This window comes from Agelaius phoeniceus, chromosome 23 (genome assembly GCF_051311805.1).
Source record: "Agelaius phoeniceus isolate bAgePho1 chromosome 23, bAgePho1.hap1, whole genome shotgun sequence".
NCBI lineage: Eukaryota > Metazoa > Chordata > Aves > Passeriformes > Icteridae > Agelaius > Agelaius phoeniceus.
The window spans coordinates 996368-1023646 of NC_135287.1; the positions used below are offsets into that span (position 1 = coordinate 996368).

Below are 27279 nucleotides of genomic sequence, written 5' to 3' on the forward strand. Positions count from 1 at the left end.
GTACAGTATGTCAAGGTCTGATTCAAAACCTTCTGGGGTTCTTCTGGTTTTCTTTGCCATGTTGTTTGTAAAAGGGATTTTGTGATAACTCACCTACAGCAGAGAAAATTCTGTAGCATAGATAAGAGTGCCTGGGAGGGAGAAAAAAAAGAGAGGTCCGGATGTAAATGAGTAAATTAATTCTTATGGGTTTTTCCCTCGGGGAATGTCCACATGGGGTTCTGAAACAGAGCTTTCTTCTCTTTATTTTCACTGCTGGGATTTTGTGTGACACTGGGGGTGGCAGTGGAAGGAGAGGCTGGAAATGATGGTCTTTTCTTGAGTAATAAAATAGGAGAGAACAGAATTGGAGATGGGAAATAAGGCCAGGTCTCACCAGATTTGGAGATTCTCATTTGAACCTAAACACAATTGTGCTTTATGTCACAGCAAAAAACCCCAAACCCAGCCAAATTTTGAAATATAAGCCTCTCCTGCTGCTAAGAAAGCAAATATTAACTGCATTTTTATTAAAGGGAAGTTGAGTTTTTTAGTGTATAAAATCACAGTCTGTCTTTGCGCTAAGTTTGAGATACCATAAAAGCCTCTAAAATACTTATCTTGGAATTGTGTTGGAAAGATTATTATGTAGAGCCAATATACAATGTGATTTTGTCTGATGTTTGAACTTAAAAATGGGTTTCTGACTTTCTTTAACTTTGGTAATTGCCCTGCCTTTTTTTTTTTTTTTTTCTTTAGCAAGCCAGTGCATGTATTAAATTGAAATCTGTACAAATTACAGTTAATTATAGTCAGCTCAGAGTGAGGCCTAAAATAGGCTACATGCTGTTTGGAATAAAATGTGCTGAAAATGGCTAAACCTGTTTGGTTGGGCCTGAAGTCCATTCTGAGGTGTTTGACCCTCCCCTGGCTGCTGCTCTCCCATCTTCCTCCTGTCTGCCATGGCAGGTCTGCTGGCTGGGCAACAAAATGACAAGATTCCTTGGAAGGAAAGGAGGGTGTGAGACTGTTGAGCCTTCTGTCTTTAATAAGAGAGGCTAAAATGGTTTCTCACTCCTATTCATTTCAGACCAACCAAAGTTCTTCCTCAGTATTGTCACATTATACAAATACCATGGGGAAAGACTTGCTATTTACTAAAATAAAAAAGGAGCTAGCACTAAACTTACTGAATTCCTGTCTTTTTCCCCCTTGGAATTGCATTTTGGGTCCTGACTTTGAGGGGACATTTGCTGTCCCCCCTGTTTGGAAGGGATTGTGGTAGAGCTGCCCCGTGAGTCAGCAGGGGCTGCTTAACCCTGGCCCAGTGCAGCACTGCCAGCTCTGTCATGGTTTTGTTTATGGGTGATTCACAAACTGTGGCTGCTTGTTGTCCTTCAGCTGAATTAGTGCTTTATGCCAGTTTTTATTATTCTGAATGCTGCTGAATTAATTACATTAAAACAACTTCACTAGTGACCTTGAGCAAAAGTTATTTCCAGCAGCGCATCTTCCTGCATTTATATAGTGACTTAATGAATGCCTGCACACTTCCACTGCTCAGCTATTGTTCCACATTCCTGCATGCATGTCCTTGATGGGAACTAATTATTAGTTTAATTGTATGCAGAAATATTTATGCATTACATTTTTTTGAGCATTATTGCACTAGGTACTTGTAAAATCATCTGCTGATGAAAACATGAGATCTAAAAGGGCACATACAGTGGGACTGACCTGCAGGTACACCTGGGAAGCTTTTTGGAAAGCAAATTACTTTGAAAATAACTGGACCTGAGCTTAGTCATTCTGCTTCCTGATCAAGTATGGCTGCAGTGTAACTAGAAGAGGATTTATTCTTTACCTTGCACAAACCTGGGTGCTCTGTAAACCCAGCTGTTTTTTTCCTTCTGTTCTCTCCTCCATCACTCACCCAAATTTCTGTATAATTGGTAACAGAATATTCAGCCAACTTCTGTGCTCACGTAAGGCTGAGACTAAAAACCTGCCCTCAATGATGAGTGGTGCAGACCTGGCACATCCTGGGGGATCTGCTGTGGGTGAGGAGGTGAAGCTGCAGTTGTGCTGACTTGGTTTTGTGACTAAAGAAGGGAGCACTTTTGACCTTGGGCAGCTTTCAGGAGCTGTGTTGTTGGGCAAGATGCTGTTTGTGTGGAGTTATTTTGAAGGATAAAACTGGTTCAAACTGTGCTCTTTCCTAAGAGGTACTTTCTAATAGAGGTTGAGATGCACATGGAGGAACCTGAGGAACACACCCCACCCCCCAGCCTTTCACTTGCAGCTGACAGGAGGCTGATGCCGTGTGGAAGGCCTTGAGCTCCTGACTGGAGGGGGTAAAATTTCTCCCAGTCACCAGCACCAGAAGTGCATTGTGAATGTTCTTCAGACTTGTCCATCCAGGGCAGTGGGGGCTGGTTTTGATGCATCTCAAGTCACAGAGGAAGTTGGGCTTTGAGTTAACATTTTGTCTACCCCTGAATGATTTGGGGAACTCTGCATCACAAAAAGTAAAACATTGGAGCATTGAAGTCATTCATTATACTTTAAGTTTTGTTGAAAACTCACCAACAAAGTGCATTTGTTTTCTTTTGCTGATACCATGTTCTTCTTGGAACTGCCAGAGCTCCAGGAGTGGTTGGACAATGCTCTCAGGGACAGGGTGGGATTGGTGGGATGTCTGGGCAGGGCCAGGAGTTAAACTCAGTGGTCCTTGTGGGTCCCTTCCAACTTGTGTGATTCTGTGAAAATGGGGAATGGTTTCCATACTCACCAGGGCTGTAGAGCCCTAGTATTCCCAGCCAGAGCTGCCCTATGCCCCAGCTGACTGAGCTGCCATTGTTTCCCCTGTCTTTCCAGTAGCACAGCTGTGCTTCCTATGAATCATCACTTACCAGGCTAAGCCTGGAGAAAAAAAATAGAGGACTTGCCATAGGAACCAGCTCAGGTAGCTGATGATGTCATCCTGTTAAAGCTTCAAAAAAATTGATTATAAAAGATTTCCTATCCTTGAATATTTCAGTCTGTGGCCTTTCTTTTCACCTTGTGCCTTTTGCAGTTGTGGTTTAGCAGGATCTCTGAGGAAACAAAGGCAATCAGAACATTTTAGGTTTAGATTAGTCTGTTGAGGTTCTCTCAGCTCAACAGGACTCTCAAGTGTGGGGTTGAGCTTTGCAAGGGGTGCTTGTGCATATCCCACTCTAAACCCATGAGCAACTCTCTGTGAATTTGCTCAGGGGCTGCATTATGGGTATATTAGCCACAGATCTACAGTTTTGCAAGAGGAGAACAAAAATTTATAGCCCCTGTTTACTTAATGGTAGGTCAAGAGACCAGTTCTGCAAATCACTTCTCATTGTAGTTGCTTCAATATGGAAAATATTTCAGGGGAATGCATCCAGCTTTTTTCTCTTCATTTTTCTGTTTCTGTCTGCTGTTCTTTGAACTTGCAACACTGGAGGCTACAGAGGCATTTTGTGGGGAATATAATCTCAGAAAGGAACACTTGATGGAAGCAACTTCTACAAATGAAATGCTCTCTGTAAAAGGAAATAATTCATGGCTTTTAGCTCTTTCAAACCCATCCTAACGCTCCTGCTGGGTTCCTTTCACTGTGAAGTAATGCAGAGGATTAGTCAGCATCATCTAATTAGGCAGCGGCAAAGCAAAAATGGTGTTCAACAGCCTCTGCCCTGGTTCTGTTTCCATTCATAGGACTTGCCCATGGAAGCCAAGGACATCTGAGTGATGGCACTGGAAATGTTGGAGCAGCTGTGAGGTGAGGCATGCTCAAATAGGATTTCACCTCAGGAGGAAATCCAAGGTCATCCTCTGCAGTTTCTATACCAGAACAGTCATCCTGTGGTCTGAGTGAGTCTGCAGGTAACTGCAGCACCTCCTGGTTCCTTAATAGCTCTGGTGATGTTAGAGCTTTAATTCTGCTCCATTCTGCTGGAAAAGAATGGAGTGAGAGTTGCTGGATAGCATTTCCTTCCTATTCCTATAGGTCTGTGCTGCTTTGGTGTCCATATTGGATTGTCTTGTGGTGTATCTGTGGCTGAATTCCTTTAAAATGTGCTTAGCAACAGTACCTGGCAGGGCTGAAATGGGAGAGCTCCCCTTGAATTCTTCCAGGGTGGGATGGTGGAGTCTCAGCATCCAAGAAAATTGTGTTTTACACTACAACAGACAGGGAGCAGGAAAAATGGTTTGTTGAGAGAGGGCTCTCTTGGCCTTTCACTTGACAGCAGCACTTCAGCACGTGGTTAGCTGCACTGAAGGGCTCCCAGTGACCCTGGCCCTCACTGAGGGATGCTGACACTTCAGCACACTTGGAGCACAAGCTGGATTTCACTTCTTTCTCGGTGGTTGACATAGGATTACTTAAAGCTGGGGAATTGGGGAAGAGCAAGTCAGCCTCTTCCCAGTGCAGGATATTAAGCTTTGCCCACTGGAGCATTAGATGAGCATAAAGGAAGAAACTGATCTTTTTTGTACTGGGCTTTTAAAACAAACAAGCAAAACATTTTTCTTATTAGAACATGGGAGTTTTACCAGCAACGCAGTTGACACTAAACAGTTTTAAGCAGAAGAAGTTGCTGTAGATGAAGATCATCTGCAGTTAATTGACAGAGCTGAGACATGAGAGAGGACAGCATGGGAAAGTGTTCTGCTTATTTCTGTCCAAACTGCTTTTTTGGTGTGATGTTGTTGATCAAATCAGCCTTATTGCTGATAGTTGATATTGATAATGAACCTATAAATTGTTCTATTGGGACTTTTTGTGACTCCCGTTTTCAGTTAAGCTGAACCCACAAGCTCAGCTCCTAGTCCTGTGTGGAGGAAGGATGTATATCCAAGCCTCCCCAGTTCACTGGAATGTCCATTTTGGTGCCTGTGAGTCAGTCTGGCTCTTCTGACCATGTTACACAGAGGAGAAAAGTGGCAGAATTCCCTTCTGGTACAGCTGCTAAGAAGCTCTTGGGAGGAAAGAGCTGTTGGGAAGTGGGAACTGTGAGACTTTGGTGATGCCGTGCTGCAGCCCTGGGGTGGTGTTGCCTTGATGAGGGGGATGAGGTGTAGTGGAGAGGGAGCATGGTGATGGCTGTGCAGTTCCTTCTCCATGGAACTGGGAGAAGGAAGCAACCAGGGCTGAAAAAAAGCGCCCCAAAATGCAGAATTTCAAGAAGTGAGAGAAATCCATTTACTTTGACACATTATAGAAAGGCTGAGTCTGGAGAAATTATTTTTCCCTGCCTCCCACACCCCCTCAGGAACACCATCTGCAAGTGTTTCTCTTTTCCAGTCTAAGGAGTACCAGAGGAGATTAGAGCTGTTTTTTTCCCAGACTTTAGATGGGAGATCTCCAGGGACATGTCTACCCAACTTTCCAGCTAAGCTTCACTGCTTTCTTCCTTATTTTTCTTATTTTAAATGAATGTCCTCAATATCGTAATAAAAGCAACATAACAATTCACTTAGGGACTGCAGTAAAAAAATGACTGTGTGACATGTCTGCCCATTGAAGACACCTTTGAAATGATGTCCTGAATGCAGATGAGATTTGGATCTTGCCTTTCCTGCTGCTTTTGCAGGGCTGGGCACATGGCAGTGTCAGGTGGGATCAGGGTGACAGTTTCTGGTCCAGCAGTTCCCCTTTGTGCTCACCCCAGATCCCCATGGCAGTTCTGAGCATTCTAAACCTCGTGTATCACCTTGTCTTTACAGCCCTGTCACCAACTGGGGATGAACTCTAGGAAGAGTTCTTATTTTCACAGTGTTTTCCTATTGTTTTTTGAAGGGGAGATGGAAGAGGAACCTTGTGTGAGGCAGTTGTAAGGTGAGCCATGTCTGTATAAATAGAAGTGCTGAGGTGGATAAGCTGCAGCAGAAATGCTTCAGAGGCAGGAGAGCTGCCTTGGTGAAATGATCACAGAATTGTGAAGTCTGTCCTTTCTGGCTGCTTCCATGGGGACCCGCACATCAGTTTTTCCTCCCCCCAATTCCCCTTCAAGTGCAGATTCATTTAACATTGGAATTAATGCATTTTAGACCCCTGAAGTTTAAGCAGAGAGCACAAGGGGTGGGGATGGCTGCAGCAGAGCTGAGGGTGCTGCACAGGGGCTGTGCTGGGAGGGAAAGGCTGTCCCGGCCTTTGGAGCTGATGCAGGGATTGTCACCTCATTTCTACCTGTGCCTTTACTCAGGATGGGTCTGGAAGTCCACGGTGTTATTTCTCCAGTTTCCAGTGATTTACAGAGTAAAGTAGGAGAGTCCTTGACTTCCTTGGCAGTGCTGTCTGCAGAAGAAACACCTGGCAGTGTTTAGGCCCCTTCACTCGGGGTTGTTTGAGCACACACAGCTTCTCCTCTCCTCTGCAGTTCAGGGTACTGGGAACAGCTCAGAAAATCCATCTTCAGAAGCCTGTTTGGTCTCTTTTCTCTTTGGTCTGAAAGCCTCATATTGTCATTGTGAAACTGACTTTGCCCAAGAAATCAGATGCAGACTGTTTTACATGCAGAGTGTCTGATCTCTGTAGCTGATCCCACTGTGCTGTTGAGCAGGTGAAATCCTGTGGTGATGGAATCTATTTGTGATGTAATTCCAAAGTTTTTATGTTCTCATTTAGTTTGTCACTCAGTCTTTATTTCAGTCATCTTGGAAGTACACTGGCATAAAGCAAGTGTAAGGTAAGCTGGTCCTTAAGGAAAAGGAAGATTCAGGATAGTACAAATCCAGGCAGAGTTGAGTCTTCACTTATTTCCATGGGGAGGACCTGGTGATGCCTGTGCAGTTCCTTTTCTCCAAAGCTTCACTTGCTCCAGGCCAGCTGCCCCCATGTGACCTGTCAAGGTTTGTTATCAGCCATTCATCCTTAATCACTGGGAAAATTGATCAGGGTGTTGTGAATAACTGAGGGTTCTGAAAATCTCCCTCCTCCATGGAACTGCAGTTAATGGATTTTAAAAATAAGCTGGGACAGTCTGGCAGGTACCTGCTTGTTCAAGAAGTCACACAGAGAGAATTTAACTGAATCCACCCGAAGTGAATTGGGCAGGAGTCCAGAAATTCATTCACAGCCAAGGTGTCCCACCAGCACTTCCCAGGAGTGCCATGGCCGGGTGTCTGCTTTGGTGCTGCAGTGAATGCATTTCAGCTCCAGGACGGCTTTCTTCTCCATCTCCTTTCCCTCCAGACTTCACACCATGCTGAGTGCTTTGCTAACAGCTGTTGAAGAGCCTGTTTGCTTCAATAATCTGATCAAGGAGGAGCAGAGAGATTCTTTCCCTTTACTCTTTCAACAAAAAAAAGAGGAGCCTGTCTTACTATTTATTGCTGGGCTCCCTTTGTTTTTTTAACTAGGCCAGCACTAAAAATGGAAGTGAAGATCCCAGAAATTTCTTTTGATTAGCAGTAAGTTTGAAGAACGACATACAAGGGAGAAGGTGGAGGAGCACAGGCTACGGAAGATGCTGGAAAACACTGAAATAATCCATTTGGGTCCTCAGATGCCACATAAAGCAGGAGCTTGTGGCTCCAAATATGAAAACAAAATTAGTCTCTCAGTAATGTGGGCTTTTTTTATTACTTTATTGGATTTTTCTTTTTGTTTTGGCTTATGTTGAAGTGGCATTTCAAGCCTCTGTTGGAATACATAGACTGTATATATTGCTTAATTTCATCAGCCTTTTTGTAAAGCAGCACTGGGAGAAGAGCAATGTTTCTTCTTTTTTGCAAGCTCTAGTTTATTTTTTCCCTTCTCCCTCTACCTTGTTCCTCTGTTTTCTTTTTCCCGTAGGAGTGTCATGATATTCAACAATGATGAAAACATATTGAATCTTACAGAAACGTAATTTGGATCATTTTTTTAAGGATTCTTATTTACATGCACTGTGAGACACCCAGGAGAACTTTTTATGGAGATGGTTACTGGCTTAAATATTCAATAGGCTTATATATTTGATGATTATTAATAATTATTATTCTTTTTATTGTAAGTATTATTTCTAAACCCCTTGCATCTAGATCAAGTCACAAGAAAGAGCAGAACCTCCAGCACTAAATGTGGGTTTTCCTTTCATTGTTGACCACAGTAAGTTTGGCGTGAAAACAGAGAGGCTGAATTTATATGATAGCAATAATTCTGGAGGAGCAGAGAAGGAATTCCATCAATTTGATCGTGATCAGGAATGTGATTCAAAATAATTCTCCAGAATGTGATTACTTGTAGTACTCTCATATATAGCTCTCCTAAAAGGGCTAAATTAAATACTGCATCACTTGACAGGAAATCCGTAAAGGTTTTAATTTGAGGTCTGTGGCTAAATCAGTCCTTATTGTGTCCCATGTCCAGGAATCTAGTCACAGCAAGGATAACATTTGCATTAGTCTGCTTTAAAAGCTTTCCTTTAGATAAGAGGGAAATCCTGTTCCAGTAGATGTGCTGTGTGTCAGGACTGAAGGCAGACAAGGCTGATGCACCACACTGGCTCATGTACACAGCACTTTGTGCATCTTCCCAAAACACTGCCTGGCACAACTCCAGGGTGATCCAGGATTCTGTGCTGGCCCTGAGACTGCAGCTCCTTCCCTAGAGCTGGGCTGGGCTCTTGTGCTTTGTCCTGGCAGGCAGAGAGTCCTCAGCTGCACCAGAGCTGAGCTCTGCTACTGACTTTGAACTGAGAAAACCTCTTTTCAATCTCCAGAGGGGCTCAAACATAACTTTTGCTGCCCCACAAATGTTCTTGGAGTAAATTTTGTTAAGAGATGTTATATTGCTGAATGCATCAAATCCATCAGTTCATCTGCTGTGTAGGAATTTAAATCAGGAATATTTATAGCCACTTTCCTTTTTCACCTGTCTTTCTCCTGCTTGTGATAATAAAATTATGCCAAGTGATTTTTATTTTATTTTGTTGGTAATAAATGTTTCTGTGCTTTTTCTGCTTTGGAAGCAATGTTGGGAAATCATTTGGGCATCAGGCACTGGGATTGAGATTGCTGAGGAACATAACTGGTTTCAAACTTCTGCCTAAAGATGTACTTGAAAGCATTATTTTAGCTAGTGGTGAACCTTCCTATTCTAGGCATGAAATATAAGTTATGCTCCTGTGTAGAACTTCAGATTGTGGCACATGGTTTGTTTAGAATTAAGTTTGTAACAGAGAGCTGTGGATTTCCATCCTGAGAACTGATCAGGAATGGTTTGGGTTGAGAGGGCCCTTCAAGCCCATCTCATTGCACCCCTGCTGTGGGCAGGGACACCTTCCACTAGCCCAGGCTGCTCCAAGCCCTGTCCAGCCTGGCCTTGGACACTTGCAGGGATAGCATAACCACAGCTTCTATGGGTGGAATAGACACATAAAAGGCAGCAATTCTGTAGCTGTAACCCAAGGTTGATGTGTTGGTCACTGTGTACTCTGGGAGAGGGGACTTGCCCCAGAAGTGTCAAGGAGGGAAAAGGCATCTGGATGTGCTGGTTCACAAGGGTGTGGAGTTGCACTTAGGGAACCTGCCTAGTTGCATTTTTCCATAAATTACGGTGCTTCAGCATGCCCAAACTTTTCTTTCTGCAGTGTCTGCTCTCCATTTAGAGGCAAAGTTTTTCTAATGCTTTTTTTCTACTATTGTTTGGGTTACTTGTTTCTTTTAATCTCTTTCTTCTTTTAAAATGTTTTCTCCTTTTTTCTTTTCTCCCCCTCAGTATATCTTCCCCCCTTCTCATTCACACTCAAAGCCTCTCTTACTGAAAGTCTTTGTTTCTCTGCCTTTTTTTGCCTCTTGTAGGTTACTTTGTTATGGGGTGGGAGTAAGGGACAGCAAGAAAAAAACACGGCAGTCTTTAGATTTTTATTAAAACCACACTTGGTAAGATTTAACGTTTTTAGAAATGCTTCTCTGAGCAACTATCACTTTCAGTGCTCACTTCTCTAGTCAGAAAGACATTTTGAGTTCCTTTCATTTTCATAATCTTCATTTAAATGCAGCCCCTTAAACTCCAAGAGTGATAATTGGACACACAATTTACTAGTTCTGGAATGCTGGCTGTTTGGCACTAACAGAATTGGAATGAAATCAGCTGTGAGTCCTCCTATTTGATCTGGGAAAGATGTGTCTGAGCTTTTCTGTAGTGATTTAAAGTGACAGCAATGGTCTTGTTTTTAATTTGCAAATATTGGGTCTTCTTGCAGGTAAGCCCTATATATAACCTATGTATAAGGTTATATATTGAAAGCAAATTCATAAGCAAAAGCTGTTCATTTGGACAGCCTGCAGTGAGCATTAGAAGCCTGAGAAATAAGTGTGTTCTATATGTGGTGCAATGAGTAGAGTTTAAATTTTATTTCTTTTATAAGATCTTGATTTTCTTAAACTTATTGCAAATGTTTAGGATTTTTTTCTAATTTCATTTGTAAAATTATTCTTTGTTTCCCAGATAGTAGGACAGAGAAAAAAGACTATTACTACCACTGCAGATTAGAGGCCTTTAGCAGAGGCACCAGCTCTGCCACCAGTTCTGGTTCACAATTGCAGCCCTTAGGCATGAAGTTGTCAGAAACATCCAAGTAATCACCTCATGTGCTTGAAATCTATCTGGTGCTTCCCAAGATTCATCCCTGAGGAGTTGTTGGCAGTGTTTGTTTTCACGCTGGAAATATGAACATATTTAACAGTTGCATAATAGCACTGATCCTTTTAAACAAGTTTCAGAATCCCCCATGGAGTGGTCACAGAATCACAGGATCAGGTTGGATTTAGGCTGGAAAAGCTCTCCCAGGCTGTCGAGTCCAGCCTGTGCGCGATCCCCACCTTGTCACCAGCCCAGAGCACTGAGTGCCTGTCCCTGTTTGACGGTGCCACGTCCAGGCCTTCCTTGGACACCTCCAGGGACGGGGACTGCACCCCCTCCCTGGGCAGCCCCTTCCAGTGTTTAACAACCCTTTCTGTGAAGAAATTCTCTCACCCCATGCTTTTGGGTGCTGTTGCCAGTGGGGTTGTTCTAGTGGTGCTTTTGACCCAGGGTAAATGTCCATCTCCGTGGTCAGATTTGAAGATGTATTTATGTTTGAATACATATCTATTTTAGAGGAGGTGCAGAATTTTTCATCTGATGCTTTTCTTTGCATTCAAAGAGCAGTCTCTAAATCTGTTGTGGCAAATGTGCACTTTTTTATAAAAATACTCACCTGTAAATATTGATTACGATGACTTCTTTGCACCAAATTACAGTGTGCCTGTGCCAGGGCATGAGTCACCTGCCACCCCACAGTTGTCACCCAGGAGTCTGACACTTGTGTTTCTTTTTATAGGTTTGACTTAAACATAGTGACTTACTCATTTCCCTCCATTCCTCTACAGAAATTGAGTTTCAAGACATCTTAAAAGCCATGTGTGGATTGTTGAGATGCTAAAAAGGGACAGCCGGGACAGAAATCAGAGGTGTTGGGTTTGAGGGGTTTTCGGTGGGACTGGAAAAATAGGCACAAGTGATTCCACATGATCCACATGTGTTTCCCTGGGAACAATGGCCCTACCTTGCCATGTCACCATATGCAGGTACTGTGGGGAGTTGTGTCTTGCTCACAGTAGTAAGACCTGGTGGTTGGTGTAGTAGCTCTGCCGTGGTGCAGGTCTGATCTTCAGCTGCCCATGATTTATTGAAAGCTTCTCTGCTGATGCATAATGTGCTGCTCTGTTACACTATTTACAATTATCTTATATTGGGTCAAATGAAACACTCATTTCCTTTCACAGTCTGTGAAAAAATTTGTTACTTGTTTGGTTTCTGTGAATGCTCAGGGTTGAGCTCAAAGGGCTTATTTTGACTCAACAAAATGTGCAGGAGATTGTCTGCCTTCCTTGCTGGCCCCACGTGATGATTTTTCTTCCTCTTGCTTTATTGAGGAAGAGGAGTCTGTGTCAGTGAGCCAGCATGGCCTGTGAGGGATTGGGAGACAGAGCTGGGATTTTGGAGACCTGTCTGATGTCCCACAGTAATTAACTGTGTGCTCAGACTGGTCATTTAATGCCCCATTCCTTCGTTTCTTCTCTGGCTTTTCTGTGCAGACTCCTCTGTCGGGTGAATGTTTCTGCTGGAACTGTGGAGTTCAGTCCATGCTGGGACTCCCAGACACAACTGGAACTAACTCATTGAATCGAAAAATGGGTTTATTTGCTTTCTTTAATGATTGTAATCACTCAGGTGCTGGTATCTTATCCTGTACTCTCTTCTGATTTACTGACATCATTTGTCTTGAAGTTTTAATGCTATTGAGCCTTCATGCCCATGCAGAATAGATGCTGGAGATCCATTTAAAATAACTGGCAATGGATGTCTTAAAAATCCTGTCCCTGTCTCCCTGAAAGACTGGAGGGTAAGCCTCGAGCCAGGGTTCAGGTAGTCCTTTTCAGGAAAAGCTTGTATTTAGCAGCTTATATTGGATTCCTTCTCTTTAATCTGTGAAGAATTTGATTTATGCCAGCAGCAGTTCTTTATGAAATAAGTAAAGTGAATTTGTGAACCAGAAGAGAGGGTGGCCTGACCAGGGAGGTGGCTTTAGGGGAATGTTACTTTCCCATATTTAGGAAGTTAAAAAGGATACAAACAAGCGTTCTCTTTAGCTCCATGGGCTGGGTTTGTCTTCAGTCTCTTTTTTCCCCCAAGAGCAGCATCCTCTCAAGCACTGTTCACAAGCCTGTAACTCCAAGCAGTCACTGAGATGTGTGTTTAAAAGTCTATGCATGACCAACTGAGCAAGGCAGGCAACAGTGGAGCATCCTTATGGATCCGTTATCTTGTACCTGTAGGAGGGTCTTGAATCATGACTTGGGAGGTTCAGGTTGTTGACCTGTGATCTGGTGATTTGATCTGTTACCATTAAATCTGAGATAACCCCTTGAGGGCTGTGTTGATTTGGCATGGCCTGGTTTTTTGGTAATGGCGGGGAAGGAAAGCATAGGGGGGGAAAAGGGGTAGCTTCTGCTAGAAGCTCCCACCATGTCTGACAGAGCCAGCCCCTGATGGCTCTGAGGATGGACATGCTGCTGGCTCAATTAGAGAGGTTTGTAACGCCTCTGGGATGACATACTTCAGAAGAAGATCAAAATGGCATGTTTGCTGTTTTTTCCTGAGGGGTGGGGAGGTGCCGTGGCTGCCAGCGCGGCCTGCAGTGAGCTGTGCCTGCCTGGCCGCCCCAGCCAGCCGTGCTGCGGGCACACAGGCAGGGACGGTGCCAGGGGCTGCTTCTTCCCAGTGCCCTGTGTGAGGAGAGGTGTTGGGCACTGCCTGCCAGGGGCTGCTCCTTCCCAGTGTGAGGAGAGGCATTGGGCACTGCCCGTGCCATGGTGATGGGGCCATGCCACCAACGGCGAAAACGTGGCAGACGACTCCCTTGTGCAGAACCTGGATGAAATCATCCTCTTGGTGCTGTGGGATCTGCAAGAATCTTTAAATTAGTGGAACTTGTTGGCAATGGTACCTATGGGCAGCAGTTTTTCTTCTAGTCAGAGAAGAGGAGGCAGTGAGGACATGTGAGGGAAAACAACATGGTGGCACCAAGGTCAGTGGAACGGGAGGAAGTGCTCCAAGTGCCAGAGCTGAGATTCCTCTGCAGGCCATAGTGAGGACTATGGTAAAACAAACTGTCCCCTTGTAATGCATGAAGTCCATGGGGAATGCAGAAATCCACTTGCAGCCCGTGGGAAAAGTGCTCGCAGCGGAGCGGGTGGAGGCTGGAGAAAGCTGTGATCCAGTGGGAGACCCAAATAAAGAGAGAAGGCTCCTGCTTCCAGAAATAGAGAAGGCCCTTACATCCAAAGTAGAGCAGCCTAGCCATGAAAGGCTGCACCCCATGGACAAGTGACCCACACCACAACACTTTTGGGAAGATTCTTTGCCCGTGGGAGGGACCCCATGGCATAGCAAAGACTCCCTGCCTCGAGTGAACAGAAGATCTCGAGTGATTAACTGACCAAAATCCCCATGCCTTTTCTCCCTGTGCTGTTAGTGGGAAAGAGGGTGGAGCTGGGGGTAAAATGGTGTTTTAAAGGCTTATTTTACTTCTCATTTTCCTCCTCTGACTTGTTAATAATAAATTTACTTTATACCTTTAAATTTGAACCTGTTTTGCCTTTAGAATGTTTTCTCCTAGTCCTTATTTCAACTTCTGAGCCCTTCATTCATTTTTTCCCCTTCTCTGCTCAGCTGTAGCAGAAGAAAGTAGGCAACCAACTTTCATGGGTCCTTGGCATTTGACCAATGTCAAACCACGATGGGGGAAAGGAATGGTAATAATTGTAAACATACCACCTTTTTGCTGAGTGAAATATGTCCAATATTTGTTAAAAAGAGTATTGCATGTGTGTAAAATACTGGGTTTCACCCAGAACTAAATGATCAACTACTACATTGTGTGAATGTGGAGTGTAAAGGGCCGTGCTTAAAGCAAAACCCAGCCTTGCTGCAGAGCTGTGGGCATGAAGGCAAATAGCACATGAAATCCTCAGTTCATTCCAGTTACTGAGAAAATGCCTTAAATCTATTTTCCAGTTTGTGTTTAATTTTAGTTACCTGTGGATGTGGGCACGTATAGAAGTGTTACATTGTGGAGACAGGAAAGATGGGATTTTAAACTGCTGGTTTTGCACCTTGTGTGCTCATTACATTCTGGAAACTTAATGTGGAACCAGCTTTTTAACCTGGTGGGGATAATTCCCAGCTTCTTAGCCTGGTGTGGACAATTCCCAGCTTTCCTGCTGTGTGTTCAGCAGGGCTGGTTTGGTGGCCAGGGCTGCCCCAGCCTTGCAGTGTGGACCAACCTGGCTGAGCTCTCCTGACTCTGGGGTAAATTACACTGGCAATAAATAAACCTTGGTTTTTATTTCCCAGACATATTTTTGGAACATCTTACTGCTCACTTTTCTAGTACATGTGTTCAACAGCTTCTGTATTCCCTTTCCCACCAAACCAATAATGAAATTCCAGAATGGTTTGGGTTGGGAGGGGTCTTAAACCCCATCCTGTCCCACCTCCTGCCATGGGCAGGGACACCTTCCACTCAACCAGGTTGCTCCAAGTCCCATCCAGCCTGGCCTTGGAGACTTCCAGGGATGGGAGTGTTAGGAATTCTGGATGTTGGGCCTGGGGACCAGGGCTGGAATATCCTTTACTGTGTGTCCTTTTCCCCTGACCTTTGATGTTTTCTCGCTATAACACACACCCAGGCTTCTCACATGATGTTCTCTATACAAAACTAATGAAAAATTTGCTAGAAGATTCCCCAGGCTTTTTCTCTACTATTTTCCTGTGGTGCTTTGTAGGTTTATTATATCTTAAAATGTTTAGATTATACCCATAAGGAAAGAAATTAACAAAAATCTGTGCATCAATGGATTATAATGAAAGAAAATTAGATTTGTCTTTCATGTTCTTTTTTTTTCTGTTTCAGAAAAAGTGAAATCTCCTTCATGTTCAAAACAGCCATTTTATTGTCATTTAACTGTGTGCTGTGTTAAAAAGCTTTCAGTGGTGTTGAAAAAAAATCACAGAAGCTGTACTTGGAGAAAATACAGAACTTACCTTTTAACAGAAAGCATTTCCAGTTTTTACCAGAATGTCTATGTCCAGTTTTTAACAATATCAGTGATTTTTCATGGAAAGATTAGGAAAAAAATGCATTCTGTCCTTTGTCTCTTTTTCTGAGTGATAGCCAGACTTGATCCTTACCTTGGAACATCAGAGGATGAGCTAAAGCTTGGAGGTGCATTGGTTTTCCTTGGGGGTTAGGAGCAGGAGCAGCATTTCTTGCTTTGCAACATTTGTGTTATGTAACATAAGATCTACATTTCCATGCATTATCCCCTTCTCCAATGTTTAAACACAAAAATAAACCCCCAGTAACAGCAGAATGATCCTTTCCTGAGGATCTCAGTGATCTTGTCCTTCTCAATGCAGAGTGAATGTCAGCATGAGAGAGAGATGCTGAGCGACAGTTTCCATGAATATTACTCAGGCCTCATAAAACAGAATATTCATGTGTTTATAGCACTGGAATAGAGGAGAGTTTGCAGATACAGAGCTGTGACTGACCAAATAAATGCCCTGCAGGCCAAGTTTAGACTATTCTGAGAAATTTCACCTGTGTTTTGGATCTTCCTGCATGTTGCGTTTCTGCCCTGTTGGCTGTTTCTCTGTGTTGAGGCAGCACCTTCTGTGAAGGACAAACTCCACACCTCATTTATTTGGGGTGTTGTGGCTATTTGTATTTGGAAGGAATTGGTGCTCAGTGCTGGGCGCAGATCACAGGCTCTTCCAGAGCGTTCTGAGCACTCCTATCCATGCTGCTGGGTTTTCCTTGGGCTTTTCTGAGCTCCTTTTCTGTGTAGCTCCAGGCTTCCCAAGGCTATGAGAGTCACATGCACGTATCAGCAGAGTGTTCCAAGTAATTTCTGAATTTCCAGTGTAGCTCCCTCATGGCTTTCATTTATTTATCTCCCAAAAGCCCCGATACCTTTACATAGCTGGAAAAAGCCTTGTATAAAGGTGAGTTCCCAATTTGAGGTTACCTGTGTGATGCTGCTTGATACACAAGCTTTATCCAGGGTTATACCAAGAATTTCCTAATCTCCTCTCCCAGTCTGCCCTGCAGTGCAGAACTGTCTGGATTTTGTGAGACTGAGCTGATCCTTCAGCTGCTTCTCCCATGTCTCCCATTTTAACAGAACTGTGTATTGTCTCCTTCAGCAGTCCCAGCTGATTTAACTGGATTTCTTTCCCTTCTTCAGCTTTCAAACTTGCTGCAGAGCAAGGGAGAGACTGTCAGCTGTGTTGTGCTTGGAGAAGGAATGCTTTTCCTAGCTGTATTTCCAGAACCAGGAAAATAGTTCTCTATTAGCATAACAGTGTGTCCCGTGTCTGGATAAATGACCTGGAAGAGCAAATCCTGTACTTTGTCAAGTGGTCTTGCTGTCAAGGTGTCAATGCTTGTGTCAAGACCTCTGGATAATTGATTTAACTTTGGTGGATTTTGTTAGCATTTCATTTGCCCATCAGAGCTGTGGGCATAAAATGTTGATTTAGGGGCAGTAGGAGGACAGTGTTTAAAACCAAGTGGTGTTCCTCAGCTTTTTCCAACCTCTCTCCATAGGTTTAAAAATTGCAAGACTTGCTTGAAAAGACTTGTTTTTTTAATTGTAGCAGGGTAAAGTAGTTTCTTAGAAAGCAGCACTTGGGAAAGGAGATACAGGGCATTTTGTGATAATGAAGGAGTGAAAGAATGGAAAGAAGAATATTGGTAAGTGGAAGGGTTGAAGTAACAGCAGCAGTAACAATGAAGGATGTGAATGGGAAAGTGGGGTGATAAGGTGGAGAGCAGGAAACAAAGGATGAGAACTTGAAAAAGACAAAGCAGCTGAGTAGGAACCTGATGAAGTAAAGCAATGGAGAGATGTGAAGAGCAGAGCAAAGTGAAAGTTGGATGTGAGGTTTTGGGGCATTTGATATGGCTTAAAACACACCTAAGTAGAGGAGGAACGATTCTGAAAATGTCTTCTAATAATATGAGAGCAAGGCAGAGGTCATGAGGGGTCATTTAAAGATACCTTCCTTGCAGTAGTGTTTGTGCAGAATCCAGCTTCAGTCAAATGAAGCTTCCTGCAGGATTCACAGACTCACCTTCTGGGATGTGTGCCCTGACTTCCTCATCAGTCCCAAATCTGATCTCTGAAGAAATAGTGCACATTCTTTTATGGGTTAATGTGAGGAGCTTGGGATGACACTGAGTGCAAGCTCTGAGAGGTTACACAGGCAGCTTTGGGAATGTTTGAGTAATCACTGCTCTTCTGACTTTCAACTCCCTGCTTTTCACAGGGAGAACATCAGCAATATCCTTTACTAGATGAGGTGCTTGGATACTGAGTGTGGAGAAGGAAGGTTTAACTGCCTTCTAATCTAACATGATTAGAAAGAATAGAACTGAGAGATTGTACAGATGGAGGTACTTAAACCACAGTATCTACAAACTTTAATGTCTGAACAGGCAAAACTGTAGCCCTGTTTCAGAGAGGGTCAGTCAGAGTGAAAGGAGAATGACAGCTGTGATAAGAGCAGGCAGTGACACAGAAGACAGAAATTCTCCACTCTTTCTCTCCTTGCAGCTGTCTTGGGGATATTTTAAATAAAAGCTTTCATCCAGGAGGAAACTGAGGTGAGATAGATGCAGAATTATTACTAGAGCTATTACAGTATATTCCTGTGAGTCAAATCATGATTGCCTAATATAAAAGCAGATCAGCTCATTGCCAGCTTTACACCTGGGGAAAAAGCAAACTGGAGTTCTTTGTAGGACTGCATATTTAGACACAGTGTATTTAGTGCCTGACAGCTACACCAGAGATGCTTAATGCAATTCCCAGCTCTTCCACGTGGGAAGCTCCCTGCTGTGCAGGTGTGGAGTCAGATCACTCCTGTTGAAGAGGAGAGACTGCAATCCCATGGGACACCTTCCTGCAGCTAAAGGTGCACTGCTCTGGTGGTCTGGGCTGTCCACAGCGCTCACAACTGACACACATTTTTCAGTTCATATGACAACAGAGAGGATCATCTTGTACTTAAAGAGCAGCTGGGCTGAAAAGGGTCTTGGGGAAATGTGGAATGATGCTCAGAAAGGAGAGGGATGGACAGATGGGGGAAGCATTTGAAATTTTCTAACTCCTGTGCAGTCTCCTCTGGTTATAGATACATGGATGCTCAAATCACTTGCAGGAAGTTCTTTCTGTGTCCTTGCTAGTGCAGAGCTCTTGCTCTGGAGAAGAGGCTGCTCTGTGAGTTGCTTCTTTTGGGTGCCAGATGCTGTTACCTGGGGGAGCTGTGACCTAGGGGCCCTGAAATGTGTCTGTGCTGATGGCATTTGATCTGTTCCTCCACTGCTCAGACTTGGTTGCTTTCCACCACATTCAGTCTCAAACTGTGGCTCTCTCTTGTGGGCCCCTTCTGTCATCCAGCTTTAATGAACAGAGTTTCTCTCTTGGCCATGAATTTTAAGGGTGGCAGAGCTCTTCACAGCTGTGTCAGGACTCAAACACCTCTTTCCCCTGAGCTGCCTCTGCTCCTCCCTGATGCTGAACCTGCTCTTGTTGTCTCCAAGGCTGGAGAAACCCAGACCTTGTGTTTGATAATTACTGTATGTGCTTCCCTCTCTCACATCTCTGCTCTCCATCCCTCGGGAGTTTTTCTTGTCCTTGTAGCTTATCATGCACTTTCTCAAGGTTCAGTGAGACAGGTTTTCAAGTCTTAAGCCAGGGGGAAACAAGTCCAGGGAATGAGCTGCTCCTGAGCAGCTGTGACACTGATGATCTGTTTCTCCATAGTGAACTGGTGAAAATGTAAATTTTTAACAAAGGTTGCTGTTTACTTTACACTACAGAGTTCTCTTTTGCCATGTCTAAGATACTTTTGAGGGGAATACTTCTGAGTGCCTGCTCATTCCCTGAGGGCAGGTGCTGAGGGATTATGGACAGTGCTGAACAGAGCAGGTGGATCACACAGACACACCTTGGGCACAGCACCACAGGACAAGCACAAACTTATCCTGATCAGCAGCTTGCTCAGACTGTTGGGGGAGGAAGAAAGGCAGTATGGGAATGCTGCAATTACTCATCCAGTTAGATGTCTGCTCCACAAGGCTGGTTTCCCTTTACCCTGGAATAAAGTTTTGCTAACAGTAAGTTGCAGGGAGTATCTGTTTCTTCTTCTGGCAGAGATTCCACCAGTGAAGATTGTGGTTCATGACTTAAAAACACATGCTGTGTGTGCCATAAAGGACTTGGAGCCAGGTAGGGACTCCTTAGCTTCCTCTTTGTGTGCTGTGTCTGGTCTGAAGTCTGAGTATCCTATTGGAGCTTGACACTTGTGCATTTTATAATGCAAACTCCTTAGAAAGGATCTGAGTTTTCAGTATGGGCTTGACTGTGGAGTGTCAGACTTTGCAGCATTAGGGTTGTGCAGGAGTGCCACAGACTGTGCCAGTGTCATTGCACAGGTACAGCACCTGATGGCTCAGCTTGGCTCAGGTTTAGGAGGGGGAGGTGAGACACTCAGGTTCATGTGTTTGCTCGGCATCTCTAGCAATGGCTGTGCTACTGAGTGATCCTTTCACAGATTGTGTTGTAGCAAAAACTGCATTTGGCACCTTTAAACAGAAGGCTTGGTTGGGAGCTGAAGATGTCCCACGTTATGTACCCATTGTGAGTAGAGCTTGGTCTCCACATCCCAATCACCCTTTTGCTATGAGGTTTGCAGGGCTAGATTTTCACTGAGATCCTGAATTGTTTCTTCTTTTCTTCCCTTGATAAACACATACACTCTGCAGTTTATGAAATCAGTAACACACCTGCAGCAGATTGATTGGGCATCACAAACCCAAGGTCTATACCAAGGAATTCAGCAGAACAGTGGTTTGGAGGTGCAAGAGCTGTCCCGGAGGTGCAATAATGCAGAGCTGGGTCAATGGCCCTTGAGATCATTAACTGGGAGGTGTGCAGCAGTGACAGCACACTTGTGTTTCAAGTGAAGCCTTGGGCATAGCTCTTGCCTGGGAGAGTGTGCAGGAATGTCCTTCTGGACAGGGACTGGAGGTGCCTGCTCAGCACTTCTGCCTTCATGTGGGAGCAGGGCTGCAAACAGCCTTTCAGAGGCTCATCCAGCCCTAGCTGTGCCTGAGGAGCCTCTGATACGGGCACAGCTTGAAAGGCTTTTACATATGTTTTGTCAGTCACAAAGTGCTGCCTAGTTTTCCCTTTCTTGTGCTGTGATTCACCAAGTCCTTCCGGTATAAAACCACCATTTTTCATATAAAATTACATTAAACAGGCCTTGAACAACTGCACTCTGTGCCTGGGGGAGGCAAATGTCCTGTCATAATCCTCGGGAGAGAGCAGTTTGTGACCTATATCATTAATTAGCAGTGAAATAGTTCTCAGCTTGGGCTACCAGCAAGATTTTCTTTTAAATATTTTAGTTTCTTGGTTCCAGCTGTCCAGTTGGTCTTTGTTTCATGAACTTGCTTCAGTGTGTATTGAGCAGCACCTCAGCTAAAACTGTGGTTGTAAAATACCCTACAAGAATGGTGGTGCTTCATATAATTTACTCAAAAATTTGTATATCTTAACATTGAACTATTTTCACATTAAATTAATTTACTTTTGGAAACAAAAGAGATCCTACAGTGTCTTCTTCTGCATACATTATTAATGGCAATCCATTTTTAATTTAATGAAAAATTATGCAAAGAGCAAGGGAGGAAGGCTTGCAGCATCCTTGGCCTTTTTCTGCCTAGATAACCTCAAGCAATCGAAGAGGTTATATTTAAAATCCTCTCTTGGTTGGCACTCTTATCTTCTTAAATGGAATAGTGTTTAAACTCAGAGAAACTATCAAAGGTGGAAAGAAAGTACTGGCAGAGGTGAGAAGTGGTAAAGAATTGTCTAATCCTGTTCTTTAAGTGGTTGACAGAAATTTCTGTTAGAGAATTGTCTGAAATAGGTGTTGCTGTTGCAGCTTCCCAAAATTTATTTATGTGGTAGAAAGCTGAATCATTATGTAATCAAATTATCCGTGTTAGTTCTATCAACCTGAAGTTAAACAAATTGGTCATGGGTTCAGCCGTGTCATAGAACAGCTTTCCAGGTTGGAGATTTGTTTTGAATTTGACTCGGAGTCACCCCCTGTTACTCCAAGGATTAAGAGATAAAATGTTTCCAAGCCAATTCCTATTTTAACAGCAAATTAGAGCTTGCAGTTAGTGATACCTCTCTGCTCTGCTCTCTTAATTGAAAAAGCAGCACCAAACCCCCATTTGAGTCACTTGTTATTGTGATAATTCAAGCCCTAGCTAGAGGGAAAGCAAAGCTGACTGGAGAGAGATCTTGTCTGCATTGGAAAAATGATCCATTACTGTCAAAATTTACCTCCAGCAGAAAGAACCCAGCCCATGTGCAGGAAACTTGTGAGGTTACATCAAACCATTGCAGTTTTGAGCCTGGTTGTCTGAAACATCTAAAAGACCTTTTTAAATGTGACACTTGGACATGCACAGTAGTGTTCCTAATAACTGGTGAATTCTAGTTAGCTGTGAAACAAAATCCTTATTACTGTTTAGCTGTACAGTCCCGAGCCCTGGCCTTGGAAAAAGGCTGTGCTGCACTGAAAAATGTTCAGATAAAGAGCAGGAGAGGCTCTGCCTTGGTGGGCTTGTAGCTGAAGTGCAGGAGAACAGGTAGCCCTGGATGAGGAGAGAGGAGATGGCAGGAGGAGCTGGAGGTGGGATCTCAGCATGGAAACACAAAGCAGCAGCAGGGCACAATCCTCTGCCGTGCCCCCAACACCTGGCTGTGTAGGGAGTGCAAGTGCTCAGTCTCTCTGCACTGAAATCCACCTTCTCTCTGCTTGTCATAGGTTCCAGGTAGTTGGAAGAATCTCCTGGAGCTGTAGTGAATACATTTCCCTAATTTTTCCCCACAGCTATTTCTACTCCTCTGAGCAGGGTAGTAGACCTTAAGCTGTAGCAGATGCTGTGTGGACAGTGTCTGTTGCGCTTTTATGCTTTATCACTTTCTGAAGTGACAGCTTTGGTTTTACTCTGGTTCTGTTTCATTCAGCTTAGATTGAACACTGTTCACCAGGAACTGTGGAACTGGGTTTTAGTCTCACTCCTTTAAGCAGAGGTTTATCTTCTGTGTGTGCTCACCTTAGGGTGCAGTATTTTATTGTAGCACACCTGGGTGGAGAATTTCCACAGAGTTTCCTACCTTGTGTTCTCATTCTGTTGGTGCTTTGGGGTCTTGGACCACTGGGGGCCTCTGCCCTGTCTCTGTCCCCATCACTTCATGCAAATCCTTCACTTCTCAGTGTGCTTCTATTTTCTCCTGTCTTGGAATTGGAATTAACTTCCCCACTCAGGTCAGAGAGGTCAAGTCCACCAGTTGAGGTATAAAATCCCTGGGATGAATCCACCCAGTATCCCTTGGTCTCTGTCACTGGGAGCTGCAGGTGAGGGGTCCAGGGGCAGGAAGGGTGTTTAAACAGCTTCTGCAGCCCAGCAGCCACTAATGCAAAATGAGAACAGCTTTTTTCCCCTCAATGGACATGTTGTTTCCTATTAAGTTCTTCTGTCTTTAGGTTGTCCCATTCCTGCATGTCTGTTTTAGTGAAACAAAGAAAAATTATCGTTGGGAAAGAGGGATTTGGAAAGGATCATTAAGCTTTCTAGGCACAGAACGGGTATAACCTGTTTGACTTTGCTCAGCTTTGCCAAGCTTGAATCTTCCCTGTCTCCTGTAAGTGCTGAGCTCATGCTTGGCCTGGCTGTGTCCTTAGGCATCAGGGCTGATGAACAGGGTTATTGTCACTCAGTTATACAGCATGTAGGAAGCAGCGCTGATCCAACCATTACAGACTAAAAAATAACAGTTATACAGTTATACAGTTATACAGACTGTTCTGTATAATTTGGGGTTGTGCAGCCTCTTCTGTTGAATTTTTAACAAAAAGGTGTTGTTTTGGAAGTCTTTTTGTCTTTTGGAACTTGGTGTTTTGCTGAGTCCAAAGAGCATACAGTATTTCACCCCCTCCAAATCTTCATGTACACTGATAAACCTCAGCATCCTACCGAGTTAAAAGGAGCTATGTGCAAAACCTTTAGATTCCACATGGAGTTTCCATGGACTGCAGCCAGACAATAGCCAGCATTGCTACAAATTCTAGCTTGTACCTTTGAGCTTCAGGCAGGAGTAGCAGTGGTAACAATACAGAAATTCTTGGGCTGTTTCATAGAAGTGAGAAGAGCTCTGCATTCTATAGTGATACAGAAAGATTAAAATGACTTGATGAAGGTCACACAACAAGCTGATGGCCAAGCCCGGACTGAGGGTCATACATCATCCAGGCTTTCCTCTTATTTGATAGACCTCAGTGCTTTAGATGGAGAGCTCATCATCCTCACTGCTGCATTGGTGGTCTGGTGAAGAATTTCAGTAATTTAATGGGATCTGAAAGTTGGGTTGTAATAATTATCCCTCATTTTTGGTTTGGTGTATGAACCAGAAATTGTAATAGCAGTTTTTACACAGCTTCTTTTCAAACTGGCTGCATAAACAGAAAAATAAATTAAGGCTTACAAGTCTCCTCTGGGAATGCAGTAAATATTACCCTGTTTTCCAAAAGGAGGAAGCAGAACAGCAAACACATTAATGTGATATATCCAAGGTTAACCAGTTGGCAGAACTGGGAATAACTCCTGCTTGTAAGGTCCTTACTGGTCACTTGTTTAAGTGTTGTTTAGGGGTTGGACATGCAGAGCAGGTGAAAACATCCCTGCGTGTATGCGAGGGACGGGGATGGAGGTGACCAGGACAAGAGATGCCTTTTCCTCCTGCAGCCGGGAAAGGGTTACAGCTGAAATGCCTGTAGCAGCCTCAGGAAAACATGAATCGGTGCTGCTGAGGGAGGGCAGGATGGGAGCCCAGATCCACGAGCTGCCTTGTGCTTTTCCATTATAAACACCCCTTTTGGGGGGGTTAAACCCGGGGCTCCGGAGCATCGCGGCGGGGCTGGCGCGGGAGCAGCCGCTGCCCCTTCCTTCCCCCGGCAGCTCCGTCCCGCTGCTGCCACGGCTCCGTGCGTGCTGTGCTGTGCTGTTCTGTTCTGTGTGCTCTGTGTGCTCTGTGCTGCCTGCTCCGTGCTCGCTGTGTGCCGTACACGCAACATGGAGGGAGGGACCGGCGCCGCCGCCGCCTTCCCCAGCAGCCGCTCGGCCGCGCTCGCCGCGGGCACCGCTGGAGCCGGAGCCGGGAGCGGCCTCGATGGATCGCACAGGTCAGTGCCAGCCATACCCTCAGGACGCTCCTCCGGGACGAGCCTCCCTTCCCCTCCTTTATTTTAACCCTCATCAATGGCGTGCTGAGACCGTATCTCCGAGGGATGTAATTGTTTCACACTTGGTCGGAGCCGGCGATGCCTAATAAAAATGTAGAGCGGGATTAAGGAAGGCAAGCGTGGCGTTCCCACCTGGCAAATGCAAGTTCATTTTAATATTTGCTGTATTTTTTAACCCATGCAGATGACTGTGTGTCTTAAGTGGTTGAGCGTTTGAATGGAGAAAGGTTAATTGCCTGCTTCAGCCACATTACACTGTGTAGCTCCCACCAGCATGCAGAAAGCAGACAAAGTCTAATTTTGCATCCCATCCTTTTTGTGACAGCAGTCCTTGAGGCATTTTCCGGTAAAGTGTGTAGAATGCGGTTATCAGCATGACAGAAAATGCGTTTTTTCTACTAAAAAATGTACTATATCCTGTGCATAGCAGAGAGGAGCACACAGTGTGTACTTTGTGTGAAAGCAGCAACAGTCACAAGGGCTCTTTGCTGAGTGTATTTTTTTCCCTTTCTAATGGATAACTAAGAACTGTTGGTGGGATATGGTTTAGGAGCAGTAGTTCTGAAAGGCCAGGTTATCTTATGTGTGTTGTTAAAATTCTTGTGGAATGAGGCAGTGCTGATTATCTCCAGGGCAAATCATCTCCTTCACCCTGGGCTCGGGTTTTTGCTGTGCCTGATAGGAAGTATGCCTGGTGCTGCTGCAGTTCCATTGGGATTTTCTACTTCAGGGCTGAAAGTGAATAAGTATTTACTGCTGAGGTAAAAAGGAGGGAGCTGTGGACCCAGTATCAGTTAAAATTTGCTGTTACCACCTACCTGGGTTACTGATCAAGGCAGTTTTACCACACCAGAAGTTATTTATGAACCAAGGTGCCAGAAGCTGGAGATGCAGATTCTTATTTCACCGTTTAACACATTATCAACAAAGTCTTGGTAATTTATGCTGACTCCTCCTACTTTACTTATACTGCCAGAAACTGAAGGAGAGTAGCTCACATCAGTACTGCAAAATTTCTTTGAATTTGTCGGTGTTTTCTTTCTTCCTTGAAATATTTATCCTTAGGAAAGCTGCTGCTGGATATCTGCTCATTGTTTGACTTGGGCACTGTGAGAAAAGTAGTTGGAAAATTTTGGTTCCACTTACTTGGAAACAAAACTGTATTTAAAAATTAACTGTGTCTAGTGTGCTAATGCTGAAGGCTTTACACTCCCTGGCTTCCTTTGTCATGGAAAAAGCACAAAATGCAATATATTGGCAACATGTTGTTACCCAAGGATAAAACCACAGGCTTACCAGAGGGAATTTTGTAAATAGGAACTACAGGATTTGTGTTTGGTGTGAATTCCCTTGGGAATGAGACCTTTGATATTTGTGAGAAGCTGGCAATGTCAGTGTGTACAATATGAGGTTTCTGGCTGAAGACAGTTTAGCAGTGGTTTGATAAAATCTATGCAGTTTTCCTCCGAATGAATCTTGTCATCCAAGAAGACTGTAGATTAAATAGGTTTTAGTTCTGGCAGTGACATGCCCTTTTTTTTGTCACTTGTGCAGAGAGTCCAGAGTATGACAGAACTAAGGATGAGCTTATTTTGATTGGCTTTCTGAATGCAGATCTCTTGCTCATGTCCTGCCTTTCAGCACAGAGATAAAATTGGTATTGTTTTTTGGAAGCAAAGCTTGCATTTAACAGGATTATAGGAGTATTTTTAACTTCCTGCTCTCACTCCAGTGCTCCTGATGGATGCTTGGAGTGCGGGGAGTTTGCTGGTTATTGATGTCAAAGTGAATGTGCTGTGCTGATGCAGATTTTCTTGAGGAAAAACGTCCTTTTCTGAGTGGCACATGGGAGGCCTGCAGAGTGCTTGTCCTGCCCATAACAGTGGCTTTGGGGCTGGAGGGAAGAGGGGCAGAAAGCAGCAGTGCTGAGCTGGTGCCAGGGCAGTGGTTGGGAGGGCAGGGGCAGAGCCCTGTGTGTTCCAGGGATGGGGAATATCTTTGGAGCCAGGCTGGGGGATTGATGTTCGGAACTGGCGCTCGGCACGGGCAGCCCGGGGTGACTTGGGTGTCACAGCGTGTCCCCTGCTCACGGCTGAGCTGCCTGTCCTCCTGACCTCTGCGTGCCCTCCAGCTCCGGCACACAGCTTTCCCAGGCTCCGGCCCCCTGGGATGCTTTCCATGGAAAAAAAACCCACATTTTTTCTTATGCAAGGAGGGGACAGCTTTATCAGTCCGTTAGTGAGCACGTCCTTGGCTCCCCCAGGTCTTTTTGCAACAACCAGTGTAACAATGTCCTGTGTGACATATCCTCAGTATTTATATCAAAAATACAAAAATAATCATTTAATCCTGCT

At 44.3% G+C, this 27279-nt stretch overlaps 1 protein-coding gene across 4 annotated transcripts in view; it reads left to right on the forward strand.

Annotated features, from left to right (window-relative positions):
- The window catches only part of ARHGAP32 (Rho GTPase activating protein 32), a 238310-nt gene that overhangs the window by 37651 nt on the left and 173380 nt on the right, over positions 1–27279 (forward strand). For 2 of the 4 annotated variants that reach the window (XM_077190052.1, XM_077190053.1), the window contains exon 1: positions 24748–24865. The exons of 1 other annotated variant lie outside the window; for it this stretch is intronic. In XM_077190052.1, coding sequence (XP_077046167.1) covers positions 24756–24865 — 110 coding nt within the window. In that variant the 5' untranslated portion in view covers positions 24748–24755. Of the gene's footprint in view, positions 1–24746; positions 24866–27279 lie in introns of those variants that run through there. One more of the 4 variants, XM_077190059.1, reaches the window with a different exon arrangement.